The 18,827-nt window shown below is 40.8% G+C and overlaps 1 protein-coding gene across 1 annotated transcript in view; it reads left to right on the forward strand.

Annotated features, from left to right (window-relative positions):
* Nucleotides 1-2,949: 2,949 nt before the first annotated feature.
* The window catches only part of SLIT3 (slit guidance ligand 3), a gene marked incomplete at its 5' end in the record, with an annotated part of 526,167 nt that continues 510,289 nt past the window's right edge, over nucleotides 2,950-18,827 (forward strand). The window contains one exon of the mRNA XM_082006257.1: nucleotides 2,950-3,134. Coding sequence (XP_081862383.1) covers nucleotides 2,950-3,134 — 185 coding nt within the window. The remainder of the gene's footprint in view (nucleotides 3,135-18,827) is intronic.

The following is an 18,827-nucleotide window of genomic DNA, read 5'->3' on the forward strand; positions in this document are numbered from 1 at the left end:
CAAACACACACTCTCCGGCTATCATGTTTGCATTAGCTGTAATCATATTTACTTAGTATCCGACAGCTTCCGTACTTCCATCTGGAGGTGAGGGGTGCGTGCCTCTCCATATGGCCGTCTTTGTAGCTAGGAAGATGCTTACTAGTGAACTAGAGCAGGAAAAAAAAAAAATCTTTCTTTGGAATGATGTTGCCTGGCTACCATGCAAAGTTTGGTTCCAACAGAAGTGTTGTCACTGCTCGAACGAGCGAAGGATGCCTACCTTCAGTCTGTGTGGAGGAGAATTCAGAGCGTTTAGAGTACTTTGTCTTCCTAAGCAGCGCAATTTCTGTCTTGTCTGGCCTGGACCAGCTGTTGCTTGTTCAAGAGCTGATCTCTCGTAGGCTAACACTTGGTTGAGGGTGCTTGCCTCAGAATAGATAGCGATGAGTGTCAATGACATGCCTGGAGCTGGCTGTGCTTCTGCCCTCTCAAGAGGGTACAGGAGAGGGATAGGGTTCAAGCTCCTACAGTTATTGTTGCTGCTTTGGGTACAAGCAACAAGGCTGGAGAGTGGTTTCTTGTGGCTTTGCCCTTCGCTTCATCTGTTAATGCTGGAGGTTAAAGTGATCTTCCTCTGGCTTTTGCCCCAAGAAAAGAGAAGTCAATGTGGGGATCCAGACAGAATTACATACACCTTCCCAAACTTTTGGCTTTTGTAGGTTTGGGAGAGGTGGGAGAACAGTATTTTCTAATCTTTTCTGAAGCAGCATGAAGCAGCCACTTAAAGGGGTGACAGCTGAGTCCCTCTGTGCGTTTTCAAACCTTGTGTCATTTGTCACTGAACTTTCTTGCTGCTAGATAAGGACCACTTAACTGAGCTTTGAGTCTAGTCGTGTAAGTGGTTTGGTCTTGGGGCTTGATCAAAATGGTTTCTACGTAAAAATGAGATTTCTCATGTAAATAATTCACTATAAAATGTGAAAATCACTTTATTGCTTTTCAGACAAAGACCAGGAGAAGTGAAGGTTAACTTGTTGTCCTGCACATGCTCTTTGGCAAGCTTCACAGGGAAATGCTCTATAGTGTCAAGTCTTTGCTTGCTAGGGAGAGCAGTTACACAAGTAGCTGCTTTGCTGGCGGTAAAGGGTGACACTTCAGTGGCTTGGGCAAAAACACCTATCAAGGTGGGCAGGAATGCCTGAGGTAATTAGAAATTTTTGTCATCAAAACTTGAAGCAAATGTTGCCAAGAAATGAACATGTATTTAAGATGTGCTCCTGCATACTGGAATGCCATGTCCATACCTTACGGTGAACATCTTACGGTGGTGGGTTTTTTTCCTGCAAGTCCTTCACTTAAAATACTAAATTTTTATGCGTGTAGGTAAAAGCCGAGAACACATTGTTGAGCACAACCGGAGAACTTGAGTCCTAGTGTACTGTAGCCTTGTCAAACCTTTGGAGAGGTTGTGAGGGGTTCATGGTAGTATTAGGTGGCCATGATCCTGGTTGAAGTCTGAGAGGATGACTTTTCCCTACTGGCAGGAACGGAGCCTGGACTCCATAGTCACGGACTGAGAGTCTGTGGTGTAGCTGAAGAAGAGGTTATCTGTGTTCCCCAGCATGTTATGTGTAAATGTGCCTTTTGAAGTATTTTTAAGTGTGCAAAATAAGGAACGAGGTTATTTTGAAGCTGGCAGGTTTTCATGATGTGCATACACGAGCTTTTATTTCGGGTCAGGAGGTCACTGTGTGTATGGTGCTCTGCAGGGAGAACCTTCCTGTTGGTGGGCTGGGAGTCACCTTAGAACAACGCCTTCTTGTGCGTCTCCCAGGACGCGCCATTCGGAGCTACCCTCCAAATGTGACCCAACTTTCAGGGCGTCCTGCACTTTTTCAGTACCCTTCAGGTAAAATGCACCTCAAATCCGGACGGAATTCGGCCTGCGGGCAGCTTGCGGGGCCTGATGTCCAGGCAAGCGTGGCTGCAGCTCCCCTCAGCACCGAGCTCGGGAGCCCGAAGCGAACGGCGGCCCCGCGCGGCGCTCAGCGCGGCCCGGAGGCGGGTGAACGTCCTCCGCCCGCCGCCAGGGGGCGCCGCGGGAACGGGCACGCGGGAACCTAGGGCGGTGGCTCCCCGGGGCGGGGCCGGGCCGCGGCCCCACCCTCCGCTCCCAGTCGCGGGGCGCCGCCGCGCGCGCCCCCCCAAACTCTCACCCTCCCTCCGCTCCAAAAGTTGAGCGCCTCGGTGACGTCAGGGCGGCCGCAGCCAATGGGCGCGGCGGGTGATATTTTGGGAGGGGGGAGGGGTGGCGGCGCGCCGCGCCGCGGGCGCTCGCCCGGCTGCCATGCACAGTGAATGGGAGCGCAGCGGCGGGAGGGAGCGCCGCCACCTCCGCCCCCTCCGCCGCCCCTCGCCGGCCCCGGCGGCCGCCAGCGCGGGGGTGCGGGCCCGCGGCGGCAGCAGCAGCCGCAGCAGCAGCCGAGCGGCGGGAGAGCGCGCCCGGGGAGCTCGCCGCGGGGTCGCTTTGAATTGGCGGTCGTCTCCTCGCGGGTTACCTGCCCGGCCCAGGTGGGGCGATGCGGAGCGGAGGAGGCTGCTTGGGAGACTGCCGCCGCTTCTGATGGCTGTTTTGTGTGTGTTTACCTCCGCTCCCGCTTTCTCTTTCATCTGAGGAACGCATCTGGCTGGAGCGCTGTTAGACTGTCTGCCTTCTGGTACCGGTCGTAGATAACAGAAAGAAACCCGAGCCCGAAAGGCAACTCCCCACCTTCTTCCACCTAACATAACCTTTTCAGGCGCCTTTGAAGGTTTGCTGGTGCTCCGGCGAGGATGGCAGTGGTGGGTTCCCTTGGGCTGTACTAAGAGCCTCTTCTTTTCTTTTTCCCTTTCTTCTTAGAGGCATTTCATCTTTAAGGGCCGGCTGCTTGCGCACACTTTTATACCCACTGAAGTGATCAAGAAACCATGTTGTCTGGTGGAAGAAGTGCGTTTCTGTGCCTTGGAATGATGTTGAGCTTTTGGAGCTCCGTGAATTGGATGCCTGTTGGAGGATGCCCGCATAAATGTACATGTATTGCTTCTAACGTGGATTGTCATGGACTAGGACTCAAAACTGTACCGAGGGATATTCCCAGGAATGCAGAGAGACTGTAAGTAAAAACCGTTAAGGGCTCCTCAAGTACTTGCAGAACCACCTGGGATGAGTTTCTCAACACCTGCCTATCAGTGCAGAGTACATACAGCCGTTTCAGTAATCAAACACGGATTAATGTTTTCAGGAGGGAAGGGGAGGAGCTTTTCAGAAGTTACAGCTATCCTGCTGCTGTTCTTGCTTTAAAAAAAAAAAAAATCAGTTTTAGAGTTTCATGTTTTTTCAGTTACCATCTGATTGGGTTTTGCAGTGACTTGCTTGTAGTGGAGTTTAGAGTTCTACCTGGAGTGCTCCCAGCAGTAATCATTGTCCATGCAAACACCAATTTAATATGCAGTTAGAAACGTGGATGTTTTCACCTGGTGGCTGGTAGCTGTTTCTCCTTACTTTCTCAGTGTGGTGACTTCATCACCATGGAAAAATCGAGTGCTGCCATAAACTAGTTCAAATGGATAAGAAGTCACATTAAAACAGTCTCTAATTTCTGTCTTAATGCTGCTGGGGGGAAGCTGATTATTTAATTTGTTATCTACTTCAGGGTTTGTGATAGTAGTGTAATGTTGCGGGGTGCTTCCAGCCTCAGCATGGGAGAATCGAATGAATGTGTTCATAGTAAATCTTACTTATTGAAAGTTGACTCTTTTTACTTGCTTAACAAGTTTCTAAAGGAGAAAGCTGAAAGCAAACTTTAGTTCTCTGACACAGTGCTGGCACTCGCTTGGTGCAGAGGACGGCATCTCTGACGTTGCTTAATGCATAGCATATGGCACGTTTCAGAGAATGCCCGGTGCTAGATAGGAAGATGTCCAGAGTGGAATGTTAAACAGAGATTTAGCGCAGCTCTGCGCTGGGCTCCACGGATGACCTCAGGAGTGGAGTTAGTTGTGCCTTACGTAGATTAGCTGATAACTTAAAATGTTTTTGAGCTTGTAAGCAAATGCTGTAGATTGTGTGGCCTGACTTGCTGTTTTATTTCCTTCTGGGTCATAGAATTGGGGAAACCTCAGACTCCTAAGCAATTTTTCCTCCAAGGAAGCAAGCTGGATGAGGTTACTAAGCAAATACAGGGTTTTTTGCAGAGAGTCCTCTTAAAGTTTCATTCAGGGACAGAACTTAACCTTTATAGCATCCTTGAATGTTTTTAAATACGTTTTATAGTGTTGAGAGCTCTTAAATGATAACAACATGCAGATTTCCAACTACACTGTTCTACCGTCTTTAATGTTTTCTGGCTATATCAGCTGCTGTTTTAAACCCAGCTGTGTGAACAATAGTTTTCAATGTCGGTGTTAGAGAAAGCCCAATTTCTGTGCATGAAACCATTTACTCTCTAAAACTGATGGGTAGCAACCTGGCAGTTCAGAGAAGAAAAGAAAAAAAGAACCCTAAAGCAACAAACCACTAGCAAAATAGTATACCAAGCCAGTCAGAGTATTTGTGATAACACAAATGTTTTGTGTGCTTTGTTGGTGAAGCGTGTTTATGTGGTCTTAAGGGTCAAGGGTTAGAATTAAACTTTTCATTTTTGGTTTAAAATGATTGACAAATGCAAAGTTAGTTGGCCACCTGAGAAGAACTTAAAAATGGTAGTTTGTTACTGCCAAAGTTTTAGGGGGACTGAATTAATTTTGTTGCAACAGAGATGTTAAGTTCCCTTGCCTTCTGTAAGAAGCGAAGCCAAAAGAGTAAGTTTCTTGGCCTTTGTATGTTAAGAGTTAAAAAGAATGAGAGTGTAATCATTGTGCTCTTAGTCCTGATAATTTTTGGTGTTATTTACAGATTTAAATTTTAAATTAATGGCTGCATGAAGAACAATAGTAGCTATTTCACAACATTGAGTTTGTATATTTAACCTCAGAGATATACTACTGATAAATAAGAAGAGTAGCTGTGTTGGATGTTCTGTTTGTTTGGGTTTTTTTAAACAGTGTATTACTGGAGCATTCAGTGGCTGAAACTTTGTGGAAATACACATAGAGGATCACATAGTAACACTCTTTCCCATATTTTTAAATACTATCTTAACTTCTTATTGTTAGTCCATCACAAGTCTTTCACTGTTTTTTGGTGTTCACTGTCATCTTCATTACAACTGTGTTTTAAAGCTTGTATCAATTCTTTTAAATCTAGATTTCTACTAATTGCATTAAATGGAATTTCCTCATGTAAGCAGTATAGAGAAAAAGACTTCATATTCCTCTGAGTCTGAATTCTGCTCATAGGTGAAACATCAGCCAGCCGCTGGATATACCAGAGCACCTCATTTTTCTCTGTGGTCCACAGCAACCTGTAACTTTTTGATATGACACTGGGTTGATGTGTAGCCTTTAACTAGTTTAATTTATCATTTGGGTTTTATTTACAACTGAAATGACAAAGGTATTTTTTGTATCTCGGAGAAATGTTTGTATGTTTGGGAAATAATTTTAACAAGTTTCTCGATGGCCACACACCAAGTGACTTTTTAGACTCTTATGCTATGAAAAGGTCTTCACTTCTTTCTGCATTCTTGAGCTAAAAATTCCACATACCTGTTCAAGTTAGAAAATTTTTGCTTTAATAAGAGATCTAGTGGCACCACTTGAAATATTTTGCCACTAAGCTTTTAGAGCTATGTTTATACAAATGTTACAGATTGTTTGGGCTAGTGGAGCCAAGTTAAATATTGTTTAAATTTGTGTTAATATGAAACCCCATGAAAACTGAAAACACAACTTCAAGGCAAAAATGGGAAAACTTTTTTGGGGGGCAATCTCTTATTGAGAAGTTCTACTAAATGAACCAGTGATCATCTCCTGATACCACAAGAAATGGGCATCACCAGAGCTTGGATTACTGATTCTTCATGAGAAATGTGATGTATTCTTTCTTTTTTTGTTGAAGGTGTAGTTTTTGCAGAGTTGTACCTGTGATTTCTGTCTTGAGGGTAGTCCGTAGATTAACCAGTGATCACAGAAACAGAGTTGTAAAACCATCCTAAGCTTTTTTACACAGATTCATCTTTAATAGTAGCTTTACAAATATAGCAAGTAGTATTAGCTTTGTGTTGTGGTTTACCTTGTTATTACAGTCTATGGTGGTCTTCTAACTATACCTATGTGGTATAGATTGAAGCTTTTGCTCAGTTAGGTTTCGTAAAGACCTGAAAAGAGGTGAAGGTTGTATACTACTGCACAAAGAAATGATTCTAATTGGAGAAAATAAGTGGTGAAAGAAGTATTTGTCACTTCCAAGAAGTAACCTGATTTACCTTTGTTCTAGAGAAGGAACCCTCAGGATAGCCATCCTCTCAAATGGGAAGAGACAGACATGAAATTAGATCTAGACTTTTCCCCAAATCCAAGATGTGATGCCTGACAGAGGACCTTGTATGGCAGCACAATGATACAGCTGATGTTGTGGCTTGTCATTAGTATTTACTAATCCATTCCACATTTGCCAAGTGACTCAACATCCTGCTGAAAATAAGTTTATAGACCTTTTGTGTTGCGGAGAAAACTAATAATTTAATAGTTAACTTCTGGGGGTGGGCACAGTGATTCTTTTAGTTAAGCTATGCAACTGATAAGACGTTTTGTGCTAATAAAGGATGTGAAGAAGTTAGGGTTTAGAAATTAAGAATATGTAAATACATCCATAAAGATCTTGAACCGTGTACCTTTCTGAAAAGTTCTTTAGGATTGCTTCATCAAACCCCTCTAATCAGAGTTTGCTTAGCAGCGCTTTGGCTCTTATATGTGATTCTCTATTTATGTGATTTTCTTTGTTGGAAATGTTTTCTATATCTGTAAAATATTATACATATGGCTTTTTGTAACACTTAATAATACTGATAGTCAAGTTTTGTTTGAGATGATGTGTAAATGCAGTGAGCAGATCAAAGCCACCTGCTTGACAGTTGTATTCTTTAGCTCTGAAAGGAACAAGTGATATGGAGAAACTGCTCGGAAGTCTTGTGGGTCAGTATCTGCTTTCTGTTCGAATATGAGGCATGAGCCTTTGTGGTTTTCCTTCCATTCATGCCTAGTTATCTCACTGCCTGTTAACAGGGAGTTATGTTATGTATGTATAAAAGTTTCTTTTGAGAATTTAACCATGTTTGAGTTTTTGATGAATTTATACTTGGTGACTTAAAATCTGGTTTAATTGATAGGTCTCCTGTGTTAACCGTTTTTTTATTTTGTCTTCTACTTTGAAGGATTCTTTACCTTGCTAATTTGATAAAGCTTGCAAGACTAATCTGTTCTGTGCTTTGTCTGAGTAGCTAAATTGAGTGTGTCCACGTTTAGGTGCAATTTAGAAGCTTAGTCATCTGCTTACTCTGGAGTTTTCATGTGGTCTGGGGTTTCTGTTATACAAATATATTATTATGGTGTTTTTGGCCTAGGTGCATGTAGCTGCTGAAGTTGCACTGGCTTGTAATAAGTCTTCAACTTCCTCAATTTTGTCTCCAAATTAAATCTAAGCTCCTGTCTTGAATGCTTCCATATTACTGCAGAATGCAATGTTAAACACATGCACATATAATTATACTGACTCTTACATTGACATTCTGTTTTTCTAGAATTCTTCCCACTAGGGATTACCACTTGTTTGTTTGTGTAGAAATAGTCTCCAAAACCTTGCAAGGAGCCTTTTTCTTTTTTTTTTTTTATTCTTTTTCCTAGGTCTTGTGTCAATAAGTAGACATGTATGGCTTTGGCTTCGAAGAGCTTGCTCTCAGAGGTACTGATCCTGGGAAAACTTGACGGAGTTAGTTAATTTGGATACTTCCCTTTACTAACTTAACGCTGACTACTTGTGCTTGGCTGGATATTGACATGCACTTGTGTAGGATCAGAGTCTTGCACTATTAAATTCATTACCTTGTTTTGAAGTGATGGAAACAGGACGAAGGATGAAATTAGCTATTGTAATTTGGTAGCTACAAAAGCAAATAGTGGCCATTGTCATGTTGTTTGTATTTGCACAAATTTGGGTTAGATTCTGAGATCAAAGGGAGCAGACTACTCACTGCAGAGTTTTTTAATGAGTTTCTCTGAGACTATTCACTTTTTTCATATTCTTCCTTTTGCAGCTGAGTATTGATTCATTCAAAAGAATCAGGTGAAAGGAAAGTTGCCCCACTAAAGAACAGCTGTTGTATTTTAGGAAGTCTGAAAATAAAGATGATGAGTTTTGCTGGTTTTGCCCCCTGGAGTTTTTGTGTCTATGAATTTGGGGAAGTCTGTACTGAAGTCATTAGAGCTTATCTGTATAGATGGATTGTGAGGCCAAAAAAAAGTAAATCCTAGTACTGTTCCATTTGTCCAGTAATTTGTATAAAAATCCTGGTGTTGTACACTGTCATTTGTAAGTCGATTGCTAGAAGTTATGTTTAAAACAAAAATAACCTGTCCTGCATAGACATTAATATCTGATAGGATTTATTGTGTGCATTTCAGTAGTATTTAAGTTATTCCTGCCCTTCCACAGAGCAGAAGGAAAATGGTTTTCCCACAGAAATCTCAAGATGCTTGGATAAGGATGATAGGGGAAAAGAACTTGGCTCTAATAAGGGTGTTCAGTGAGTAAGTTTCAGCCATTGTATGTTAAGATTTGAGCTTGTTTTCTGGTGAGACTGTTCAGAAGATTTAAATCAGGATGTGTTCCCTCCCAGGAACTAATAGCTCAAATGACTTGAAACTTATTTTTATTAGGACTCTTGATATAGTTCTTGGGGTGCCCACAGTGCTTGATTTCCCTTGGCTGCCTGTTGCTGCAGCTGATCTTTTAAAATTAATAGCTTTTTCCTCTGGTGGTGGTCTAATGAGATCCCTTTTTCCTTGATTAGAAGATTTAGTTATTCCTGAACAAAGATGGCAAATAGAAGCTGTTGGTTAATAATATGTTGGCTTACACTTGATTCACTAGAAATTAATGGAAAAACCATTTTGCTTTGAGTTCAAAGTCAAAATGTGTCAGCATGCTTTCCTAGTCAGAACTGTGTTGCTCTTTGTTTTCCACATATTACACCTGCCTAAGGATGCTGTCATGTTCGGATAAATTTTCCAAAGACTAAGCTTGGGTTGAGCTCGCTTCACCTTTGGCTGAGGACTGCAGTTGGCCACTCCAGTATTTTTTCAAGCAAATGAAATAATGTAATTTGTTATTTTTTAAAAATATACCTAATGAAGAAGTAACTCATCCCCCATCTGCCAGTAATTCCTGATTTCCTTTATTTTTCTTTCCTTACTTGCCTCTCTTTCTCTACATGTGAACCTACGAAATATAACTAAGTCTTGTTACTGAAGTAACGTAACTAGCTCTTTCCAATTCGGAATGATTGTCAACTTGCAATTTCTGGAGCCTCTTGTCTTCAAACGTGCCTTCAGCCTTATGAAATACTACGCTGTGGCGAACCCCTTGTGATTAAAGAGGTGATTCTTCCTTTCTAAGTTAACGTGAAACACTCAAATGTCTTATGTGAAGTGCAGGTCTGCTGCTGGACTTTGGTCTTGATGTAGGCTTCACTGTGTCTTGTAATACTACAAATAATGAATTACCTCAAATGTTGTGTTAACCTCATGAAGAGGTTGTAGAATATTCTTCCTAAGTAACCTAGTACCTCTTGGTTCTTTCAGCTGTTTGCTCTCTGCAACTACAGACACATACTGGATCAGATGAAGAATTTCTGTGGCTCAGTATTGAAACTCCTTTCAACAGTGGCTGACCTATGTATTAGTTCTAAGTGGAGACAACTTTCTGGTGGAGGCTTGATGGTGGCAGCTGTAGGAATCAACATGCGCACCCTCTGTCTTGCAGTTCCACAGCTCCCTAAAGTGTCTTCTCTTCTCCTGTTTGGCTTATTTTTTGCTCCTGCAAGACAAAGCCATGTTGTTTGTTCTCCTCAAGTTGAGACAAAGGAAGTTTCTAACCTCAGGTGAGGAAGGAAGGAAGGAGCCAAGATAACTTTGGGGGGAAAAGCTGAAGTGAACTTCAAATGGCAAAGCTTTTTGAAGAAAAATAATGTTGGCTATGTCATGGAGAAGAATGACTAGAGGTAATGTGTGGCAAAGATTTCTTCAGGTGTTTGTCTATCTGTACGTTCCTGTTACAGGGATCTATAGATGAGCGGTGGTGTTCTGAAAATGTAAGCATGATAGAGGTAAATTTTGTGCCCCATCCTCTTGTGAAGTCTTTGAGATCAGCTGGTAGAATGTGCCTCCTGTGGTTGTCTTCTTTCTGCTCCTTGGATGACAGGTTGTTTCTGTTAATTTGTGTTGATTCAAGTGCATTATTATAATATTTTTGTCTTGGGTCTGCTGTTGTCACTCCCATCCCTTTTATGATCATTAACATGTTTTGGGTGCCAGTGTAAGGCTATATCAATTTGACTTCTTTGTTTGTTTTTAAGTAATTTTCAGGATAAGGAAGGGCTGGGTTCTCATTGCAGCATGGCCCAAGCTATTCTGTTTTCAGTGTTTTTCAAGCCTTTTCTCCAGAGATCCGTAATGCTCTGTCTGTTTTCAAATCTGTTTTTAATGTTGTCCAGTCAGACGTATCATTTAAGGTCTTGAATGGCTCTCATCAGTGGCAAGAACTACGTCTTCCCCAGTGAGAAATGGCCTTGTAAGCAACTGACAGGTTTTTTTTTCTAACTATACTAAATAAGTAAAAGGTCTGTCCACCTATTTTTATAAGAGGAACAGGTCTGTGGTCTTGTACTCTGAGTAAATTTTAGGTGAGTTGAGAGCCATCTCTGTAGAAAAGAGAGTTTAAGGGGCTGACTCTTACCTCTCTGCCAGTTTCTTCCAGCTTTTTTTTTTCCTCCCTAACTGAATCTGGTCTGTCAGAATAAATTTGTCTTGTATATCAGTTTTACATCATCTGTTTGGCTGCAATATATGTTTTTAATCCTATGATTGATAGATTTCTGGAGCTTTTAATTAGACTTTTACCTTTCTATTTGTGAGTTGCTGCTTTTTCTGAGACCTGAATTTAATTTTGTCCCTCAGGTGGAAATAATTTTAACCGATGGCTATATTCTTTCCTTTTCTGTCACTGGTGAAGGGAGTGTTTTCAATAAACATCAGTTTAGTTAAAATGAGGAAGAAAACTCAGTGCTTTAAAGCTGGTCTTGACTTTTCATCAAGCGATCTGCAAAACCTATCTGAAATTTACTTATAAATTGATTACAGAATTTGTATTGTTTACCAACTCACTTTGAGCTATGCTTTCCTGAAGACTTGCAATACTGTTGCAGAAATAATTCTTGATTTCTTAGGTCAAAGGGATTTATTAGGAGAGCCTTCTATGCTTCCTGCAGAGGGGTCAGTATGACTGCCTTCTGACTTTAGTTGCACGGTGAAGAATGAACCATGTAGAATTAGTATTAGGTTACTAATGAAGACCCTCAAACAGCTATTAAGTGTATTTAGAGTCCAGGCAACACTGAGAATTTTGGGAGATAGTGTTCTTATCGTTGATACCTCGCTGGCTGCTGTGTGGACCTGTGTTGATTCCAGCTTGGGGTGCAGCGCTTCTAGCAGTGATGCTGTATTTAGGAGTTTAATTGGAAAGACTTTAACTCTCTTTTGTTGTGTGGGGATAGTGCAGTGACATTATGCTCTGACTGTACATACAGGCAATCACCCAAAAGAGCAAGACAAATCAGTTGCCTGTAATTTTTCAGAATGTATTCTCGGTGTACCTTCACAGTTGTTCCTGTCTACATAGACAGAAGATAGGTGGTTCTGTTTCAACCAGGGCTCGATATAAGTGGAGGGATAAACTGGTCTGGAGGCTAATGACTTGGAGATCAGTAACCCCTTTGAACAGCCTGTGAACATGCTTGGAGGGGAGAGGGAGGAGGAGATGGTGGTGAACTCGGTTTCTGATAGATTTTGTGTTTTTTCTCTTGCATTTTGATGCTCTTGCTTGGAAGGAACTGTTCTCATTTTAAAGAAAAAAGAAAAGTAACTTTGGAAAATTAAGTTTACTGTAATTTTCATTGTATCAGTTAAAAATATGTAATGCAAGTTAGGCTACTTTAGAGTTGAGGACAGTGCTTGCTGTCCTGAGCAGTACTGTTTCATCTGCTTGTCTTCATCCCTTTTTCTCTTTGAAAGCCCTTTGGGACTTCCTTGTTTGTACAATGCTTAACATTAAGAAATCTTGAGCTATTGTAAGGGTGCTTCTAAGTATGATAACAGAAGTGGTAATAAATGCTATATTAGTGAATCTGAGGTTCTGATCTCCGAAATCACAGCACTATAAAAGGCAATTTTTAATGTCTGGCTCCAAACTATTTTTTCCAAGAGCTAAATTCTGTCAAGGTTGGTTGCTTGACTGGGGATGGAGTGCAGGGGAAGAGTATGTGAATGAACATTCTCATGAAATGTTTCAGAAGATAAGGATTTAACTACTACAGAAATAGCATGCCGAAAGCAGAGGCATAGGTACATTCTTGTGCATACTAATAGTTAGAGGACTATTTCTTCATCCTGCTTTTTTCATTTGGTCTTTTTGCTGTATTCCTGTGGCTGGTAAGGAATGTGCTAGTTAACTTTTACATAATAAATATGTTAGTAGATTGTAAGGTATTACTGGCATATGTTGTTATGGGACCCTAAAAATAACCTTGGCAGTTTCAAAAGATACGGACGGTGTATGTGCTTTCTCAGGTCATAGTAAAACTCTATGTTTTAAGTCAGTTCAGCCAAACTGTCCTACTTTGTTGTTGTCACTGACATTTTCTCTGGACAATCACTGGTGAATAATGTGTACTTCTCTGAGATATTTTAGCAGCTTTTAGAGTTGAAGTACTCTGTTTTCTGTGGGGCAAAAATGGTTATTAGCATTAGCAGTAGATATAGTTTCATATATTATGTAATAATTGCCTAATACAAAAACTTGACTTGGAAAAGCTTTTTCCACAAACAACTTGCCCCAAAGTAGAAAAGATTAAAATTCCTAACTTAAGTTTTTTTTTAGCGATTCCAAAAAGTTCATGCTAAAATGGAAGACATTTCCTTACAATCATGTTCCCTGGGACATGCTGTCTTGTCAAAGATGGATGACGAAAGAAATTCTCAATTGTTACCTAGAGCTCTATGTAAGAATATAATTTAGCTTTATGTAAGTGATTTCCCCCCCCCCTTACAATAAGAAAATAGCAAACAGCACAGAATCCTTGTTTGCCAAAGGTTTGATTGCCTGTTCGCAATGTTTTAGAATAAAATAGGTAGCACACAAAGCTCATATAACAAATGTGGTCACATGACATCAAGCCCATTAAAATTAATCAGTGCGTCTATGTGTACTGGTCATCCACAGGTATGGAGGCATAAACGTTTAAAACAGTTGTATTCTTTAAATATGGCTCAGAAATTTTAGCAAGGAAAAGCTGTATGCTGAAAGCTTTCCAAATGTCTTGTGCCTTCCTGTTAGTCATAAAGCATGTTTTGACTGGACATTAGTGGGACCTTAACTTACAGATTTTCCCCAAATTTATCTTTTGTCTAAGTTACGGCTTTGTTTAGACTGGGGAGGCATTACATTAAGTACATTCTTTGAAATGCTGATTTTTGGAAAAACCTGGGTGAAACATCTTTGGTGAGGGTGGTAGTAGTTACAGCATCACTTAGCGAGGTGGGACCTTCTGGGTTACAAGCCTCTCTGAAATAGTTGTAGAGTGATTAGGAGAGGCTAGCAGTCTCATCCTCTTGAAGTGGTAGAGCTGGTTAGTGATGGTGTCTTTAAGAATATAGCTGGGGGGCAAAAAAGACAACTCCTGGTAAGGAAATAGTACAGGGAAGCAATTGTGCGTTTCTGAAATGCCTAAATAAAGGCAAGTAGGGAGGTAAGCTGGAGACAAGAATAAGGTGGTGAAACAAATCGTGGAAGTAAAATTCTTGAGCAAAGAAGACTTTTTTTCCAGCAGTGGAAGTAGATATTGAGAAATAAAGCCTTAAGGCAAAAGCTGGCTCTTCAGAGTGAGACTAACACACACATCTGTATATAAGTTCCTCAGATAAGAATGTGAAAGTATAAGAAACAGCCTCATGATCCTTTGGAGTTGTGAGTTACAGCAGATAACATAGGAAAAGGCAGCAAAAGATAAGGAGCAATCAAAAGTGTTCTATGGATTTTTGGGGGGAGGGGTTTGGTTTTGTGGTGTGGGGTTTTTTTTCTGGTAAGTTGTTTAGATAATTGCTTATGAAGTTTTTTGAGAAGTTGAAAATGTATTATTCCCAGTTACATTAACTTCATTTTATAGAATAGATATTTTGGAAGGTTGCTCTTCCGTAGTTCTTAGATATTTAATAGGCTTAGTGCAAAGTGGTTTTAAGCATGAGTAGTTTCAGTAACTTGAAAGATGAAATATGTGTTCCAAGTCTTGCTTAGAAAAACTGGAGTTTTGTGTTCATTTAGCAAACATTGTGAAATAATTCAACTTCACTCCAGCAAGGCAACTGTCGAAAACCAAAAGTTGGAGGAGGATGGAGGGAACAGGGAAGGTGGGAAACTTGAGAATGGAGAAAATTGCTTGTGGTTGTAACATGTGGATGTTAACTTGGTCAAGTCAATACGTACCTTTCTTTAAAACGTCACTTAAAGTATTAAAACTGTCCTACATCTTTTACTGCAACTTCTTGGCTTAATCTGCTCCTTAGTGGCTGCGGTAGACATGTATACTCAGTGTGGTACTGCTTGGAAGGGATAGAATTGGTGAAACTGGATTCTTTTTAAATTAAAAAAAGCCCTGAACAACAACAACAACAAAAACCCCAAACACAAAGACCTCTATTACCTTTCCAGGAGAAGATCTTCTGGGAAGAGTTTCTAGTCTGTGCATGTTTGAAAGTGAGAAAGGAGAGATGAAATCAAGGCTTGATTTTTCATGTCAAGCTTCACTAAAATAATTTGTTTGTTGGTAGAACTTTTTCCCCCAAGTCATCAAGAATTGCAGCAGTCAGAAGCAGGTGTGAAATGTTTCAAGTCCTAGCTATCAAATTGTCTGCATTAGTGAAGAGCACCTACACAGACAGCACTGTGTTATGTTCAGTCACGTACCACACAGTTAAGTGAAATACAGATTTAAATGCAAACATCAGATATTATCTCTGTAGAATAAAGCAATGGGAATTTTGCTGAAGTTTACATGGGATATTGTTTTTTCCCCAGATTGAGCCTGTTGTGATTGATTGCGTATAGAATTTAAAAAAAAACAGAGACAAGTGTGTAGAAGAGTTGGGGTGAAAAACAATCTCATAACAAAAGTAGTAATTTTTGTCAGTCTTTGTTTCTCACTTCATTTATTACATTTCGTTCTAGAAGTCCTTAGTTAACATTAGCATTAAACACACTGAAGAAACTTGAAATTTTGGGAAAGCGTAAGTATTTGCAATAAATTTTAGTAATGATGTTAACCCTAAAGAATGCTCATGTTTAGAAGGTTTTACTGAAGTTAAATTATCACAGGTTGTATTTTACATTGATTTACAAGGTATTCCTATTGGGGATAGTGAATGTGAATTCATTTGGGTAACCTTTAAAGTTGAAAACCGACGAAGATTGAAGGGCAGGCACAAATCTATTAATATCTTGATGAGACTGTCCATTTGATATTTGAGTGAAAATATGGCCCAAAGAATATTTGATGTTGTCTGATTTCTACCTGTGTGTGTGACCTTTGTTGGTTACATCAGCCCAGTGCTCTTCCTCCTAATGTCCATACAACCAGCTGCTGCATGTCGGATATGAAAGATGAGCTACAGTTACAGGAGTTGAGTAGGAATGGTTAAATAAAATCAAGAATTGAAAAGACATAAGTTAAAAAAAAAAAAAAGTAGCCTTGCTCCGTTTTCAGAGTAACCCCTTCTGTAGGTATTGGAAGACTGCTCTTCAGTCACCCAAAGCCTGCCCTGCTCTAGACTAAACAAGCTGAGCTTCCTCAGATTCATCTTACATAGCCAAGTCCTTTGATCATTTTAGTGGTATTTTACTGGACTTGCTCAAGTTTATTAGCATCTTTCTTGGACTGAGGGTCCCACAACTGGACACAGTATTCCCTGTGTAGTTGAGAAAGACACTGTTCTCCTTTAACCCACAGATATTGTTTCTGCATAGAAGACAGTTTGCTCAAGCATGATTTCACTTCGGTAAATCTGTTAGCTGTTTTCAGTCATCTTCTCTTCTGCGCGCCCAGAAGTCGCTTCCAATAGTACTTGCACTGACTTTTCCAGGGACCAAAATGAGGCTAATGCTGACCAGCTCGCACTTTGCTATATCATTCTTTTCAACTTCTTTGAAGACGAATGTAATATTTATCTGTACCAGAAATGTCACAGCAAGGCCGTGCTTTATCAGCCAGTCCTTTCTGCACCAACAGATGCATCCTGTCTGCTCCCACGGGCTTGTATGGGTCACGATTTCTTAAGAGATGCTTGACTTGATCCTCTGCTACTACTGGCTGTTCATCTCCTTCTTGAACCTTGTCTTTAGACACAAGGACTTGGGAAACTCTGTCAGTGAAGACTTAATGCAAAGAAGGCATTGAGCACTGCAGTCTGTCACTAAACCATCGTATTTTCATTGTTCTTTTACAGCTAATGTACTGCTAGAAGCATTTCTTGATGACCCTTGCTGGTTTGAACTCTACGTAAGCTTTGACTTTCCTAATACCAGCACTTAATGTTTGGGCAATGTTTCTGTACTCCTGTGTGCCGTACCCTCTCTTCGGCTCTGGAGCTCAGTTGTGAGATGTCTGTTTAGCCAAGGCAGTATTCTGAAACACCTGCTTATTTTCCGCAGTGTCTGGTTGGAATGTTCTTGTGCTAAGGTTATTCTAGGCAGCTTCCCACAGGATGTCCCCTACCAATCGCCAGAGTTCTTCAAAACTGGGGTCTGTTCTCCTGAAGTCCAGGGTGTGTGCTCTGCTACTTAGCGTCCTCACACCTTTCAGCATTTTGAATGTCATTGTTTCATATCACTAAAGCCAAGGATTCTACTGCATGTCTCACCCCCAACTACTTCTTCATTTGTGAGGAGCAGATCAGGGAAAATTAACCCATGGTTGGCCCACCTAGCACCTATTCTAGGAAACTATGTCTGATACCCTCTGGAAACCTCCTGACTTGTTTGCCTGCCCCTGTGCTGCCTTTTCAGGAAGTGTCAGGGAGATTCAAGCTCCTCATATGAACCAGGGTCTGTGATCTGGAAACTTCTTCCCATTCCTTAGAGAAGTGTTGTTTCCTCCTTCACCTTGAGTGGGTGGTCGGTAACAAACGTCTACCGTAACATCACCTACACTGACCTTTCCTCTGATCCAGACCTGCACACTGAACAGGACTCGCGCCCAGTCCATAGAGGAGCTCCAGACATTTGAGCTGTTCCTTCATATGAAGGGCAGCCTCTCCTCCTCCTCCTCTTGCCTGCCTTTACTGAGAACCCTGTGTTCAACCATCACCAAATACAGCTATGACTACAAGGGTATCCCACTGTGGTAGTTATTCCAGTGGTGGTGTATTTCTGCATGTGTCATGAAAACGTTAACTCTTCCTGCTTCTTTTGTAAGCTTTGTATTTGTGTACTGGCCCATGAGGTTGTACGAGTACAACCTCTTGACCTGTTTTATTCTTCTTGCAGGCTCCCTTTATCTTTCAGAAGGGCACAGGTGACACTACCAAGTGAGATCTGGAGCACACCAAGAGTAACTACAAAACTTTGGGGACAAAGGTGAAGGGCATGGAAGTGTGAAATGTACTGTTAGAACATTATTCTGCCAACATAACATTTCCTTTCTATATAATAAAATCTGAAAACTATAATAACTAGTCAGGAGTTCCTGCAGGCTGGGACAAACATGTATTTCCTTGGAAGAAATAAATGACTCGGTCTATTAAGCTGCTTTCTGCATGTCTCGGGTACAACTTCCAACAGCAATCTCCTCAGTGGGGAATTCAGCCACTGCACATATTACAAAACGTAGGTTTTTTTCCTTGGTGTTTTTTAACATCTATAGTTTGCCAAGTAATTTTTCTTATAAAAATAAGGATGAGGACGGAAGTGTGGTGCCTGCAAGGAGTTCCAGATCATTTGGACGCTTAATGCAGGTTATTAACCAAGCACTACTGTAATGGGCTTAAGAATGGCTGTCGTATTCACAAAATTAGGGCACTTAACCCCTAAGATCAGTTTTCTCATTGTTTAGACAGAAAGAAAACAGTCTAAGTCATACCTGAAAGCCTTTTGTAATCAGAAGGAATGATCTGATTTTTTTGAATTAAAAGCTGTATTGTGTAGGTGTGTGACAAAAGTACGATGGACTGCAGCACAGAATTTGTACATTGCAGCTATTGTGAGGCTCTTTAATTACTATAAATTGTTCTGGAGATGGAGACTCTCCAGTGTTGTACACGTGGTCCTATCCAACAACAACAAAAATGAGTAAATGTTGCATTGTAAGTTCATTGCTATTGTGGTTTAACATGCGTAGCAAGTGATACCAAAATTACTGGATCCCAATATTGCTGTCTTAATACGCTCTGTGCAGTACTTGTTCCTGAAGCTATGCAGAATGTTCCTGAATCCTTGGTGGCTGTGGCAGGGCCTGTTTTTTTTCTCTACAAATGTTCCTCTGTATGTGGCTTGATCTTAGTGCAGATAAGAGAAAAGGGTGTATATTTTTCTACCTACTAGGTAGTTA

Source organism: Phaethon aethereus, assembly GCF_964289735.1.
Source record: "Phaethon aethereus genome assembly, chromosome: 14".
In the NCBI taxonomy this organism is placed as follows: Eukaryota; Metazoa; Chordata; class Aves; order Phaethontiformes; family Phaethontidae; genus Phaethon; species Phaethon aethereus.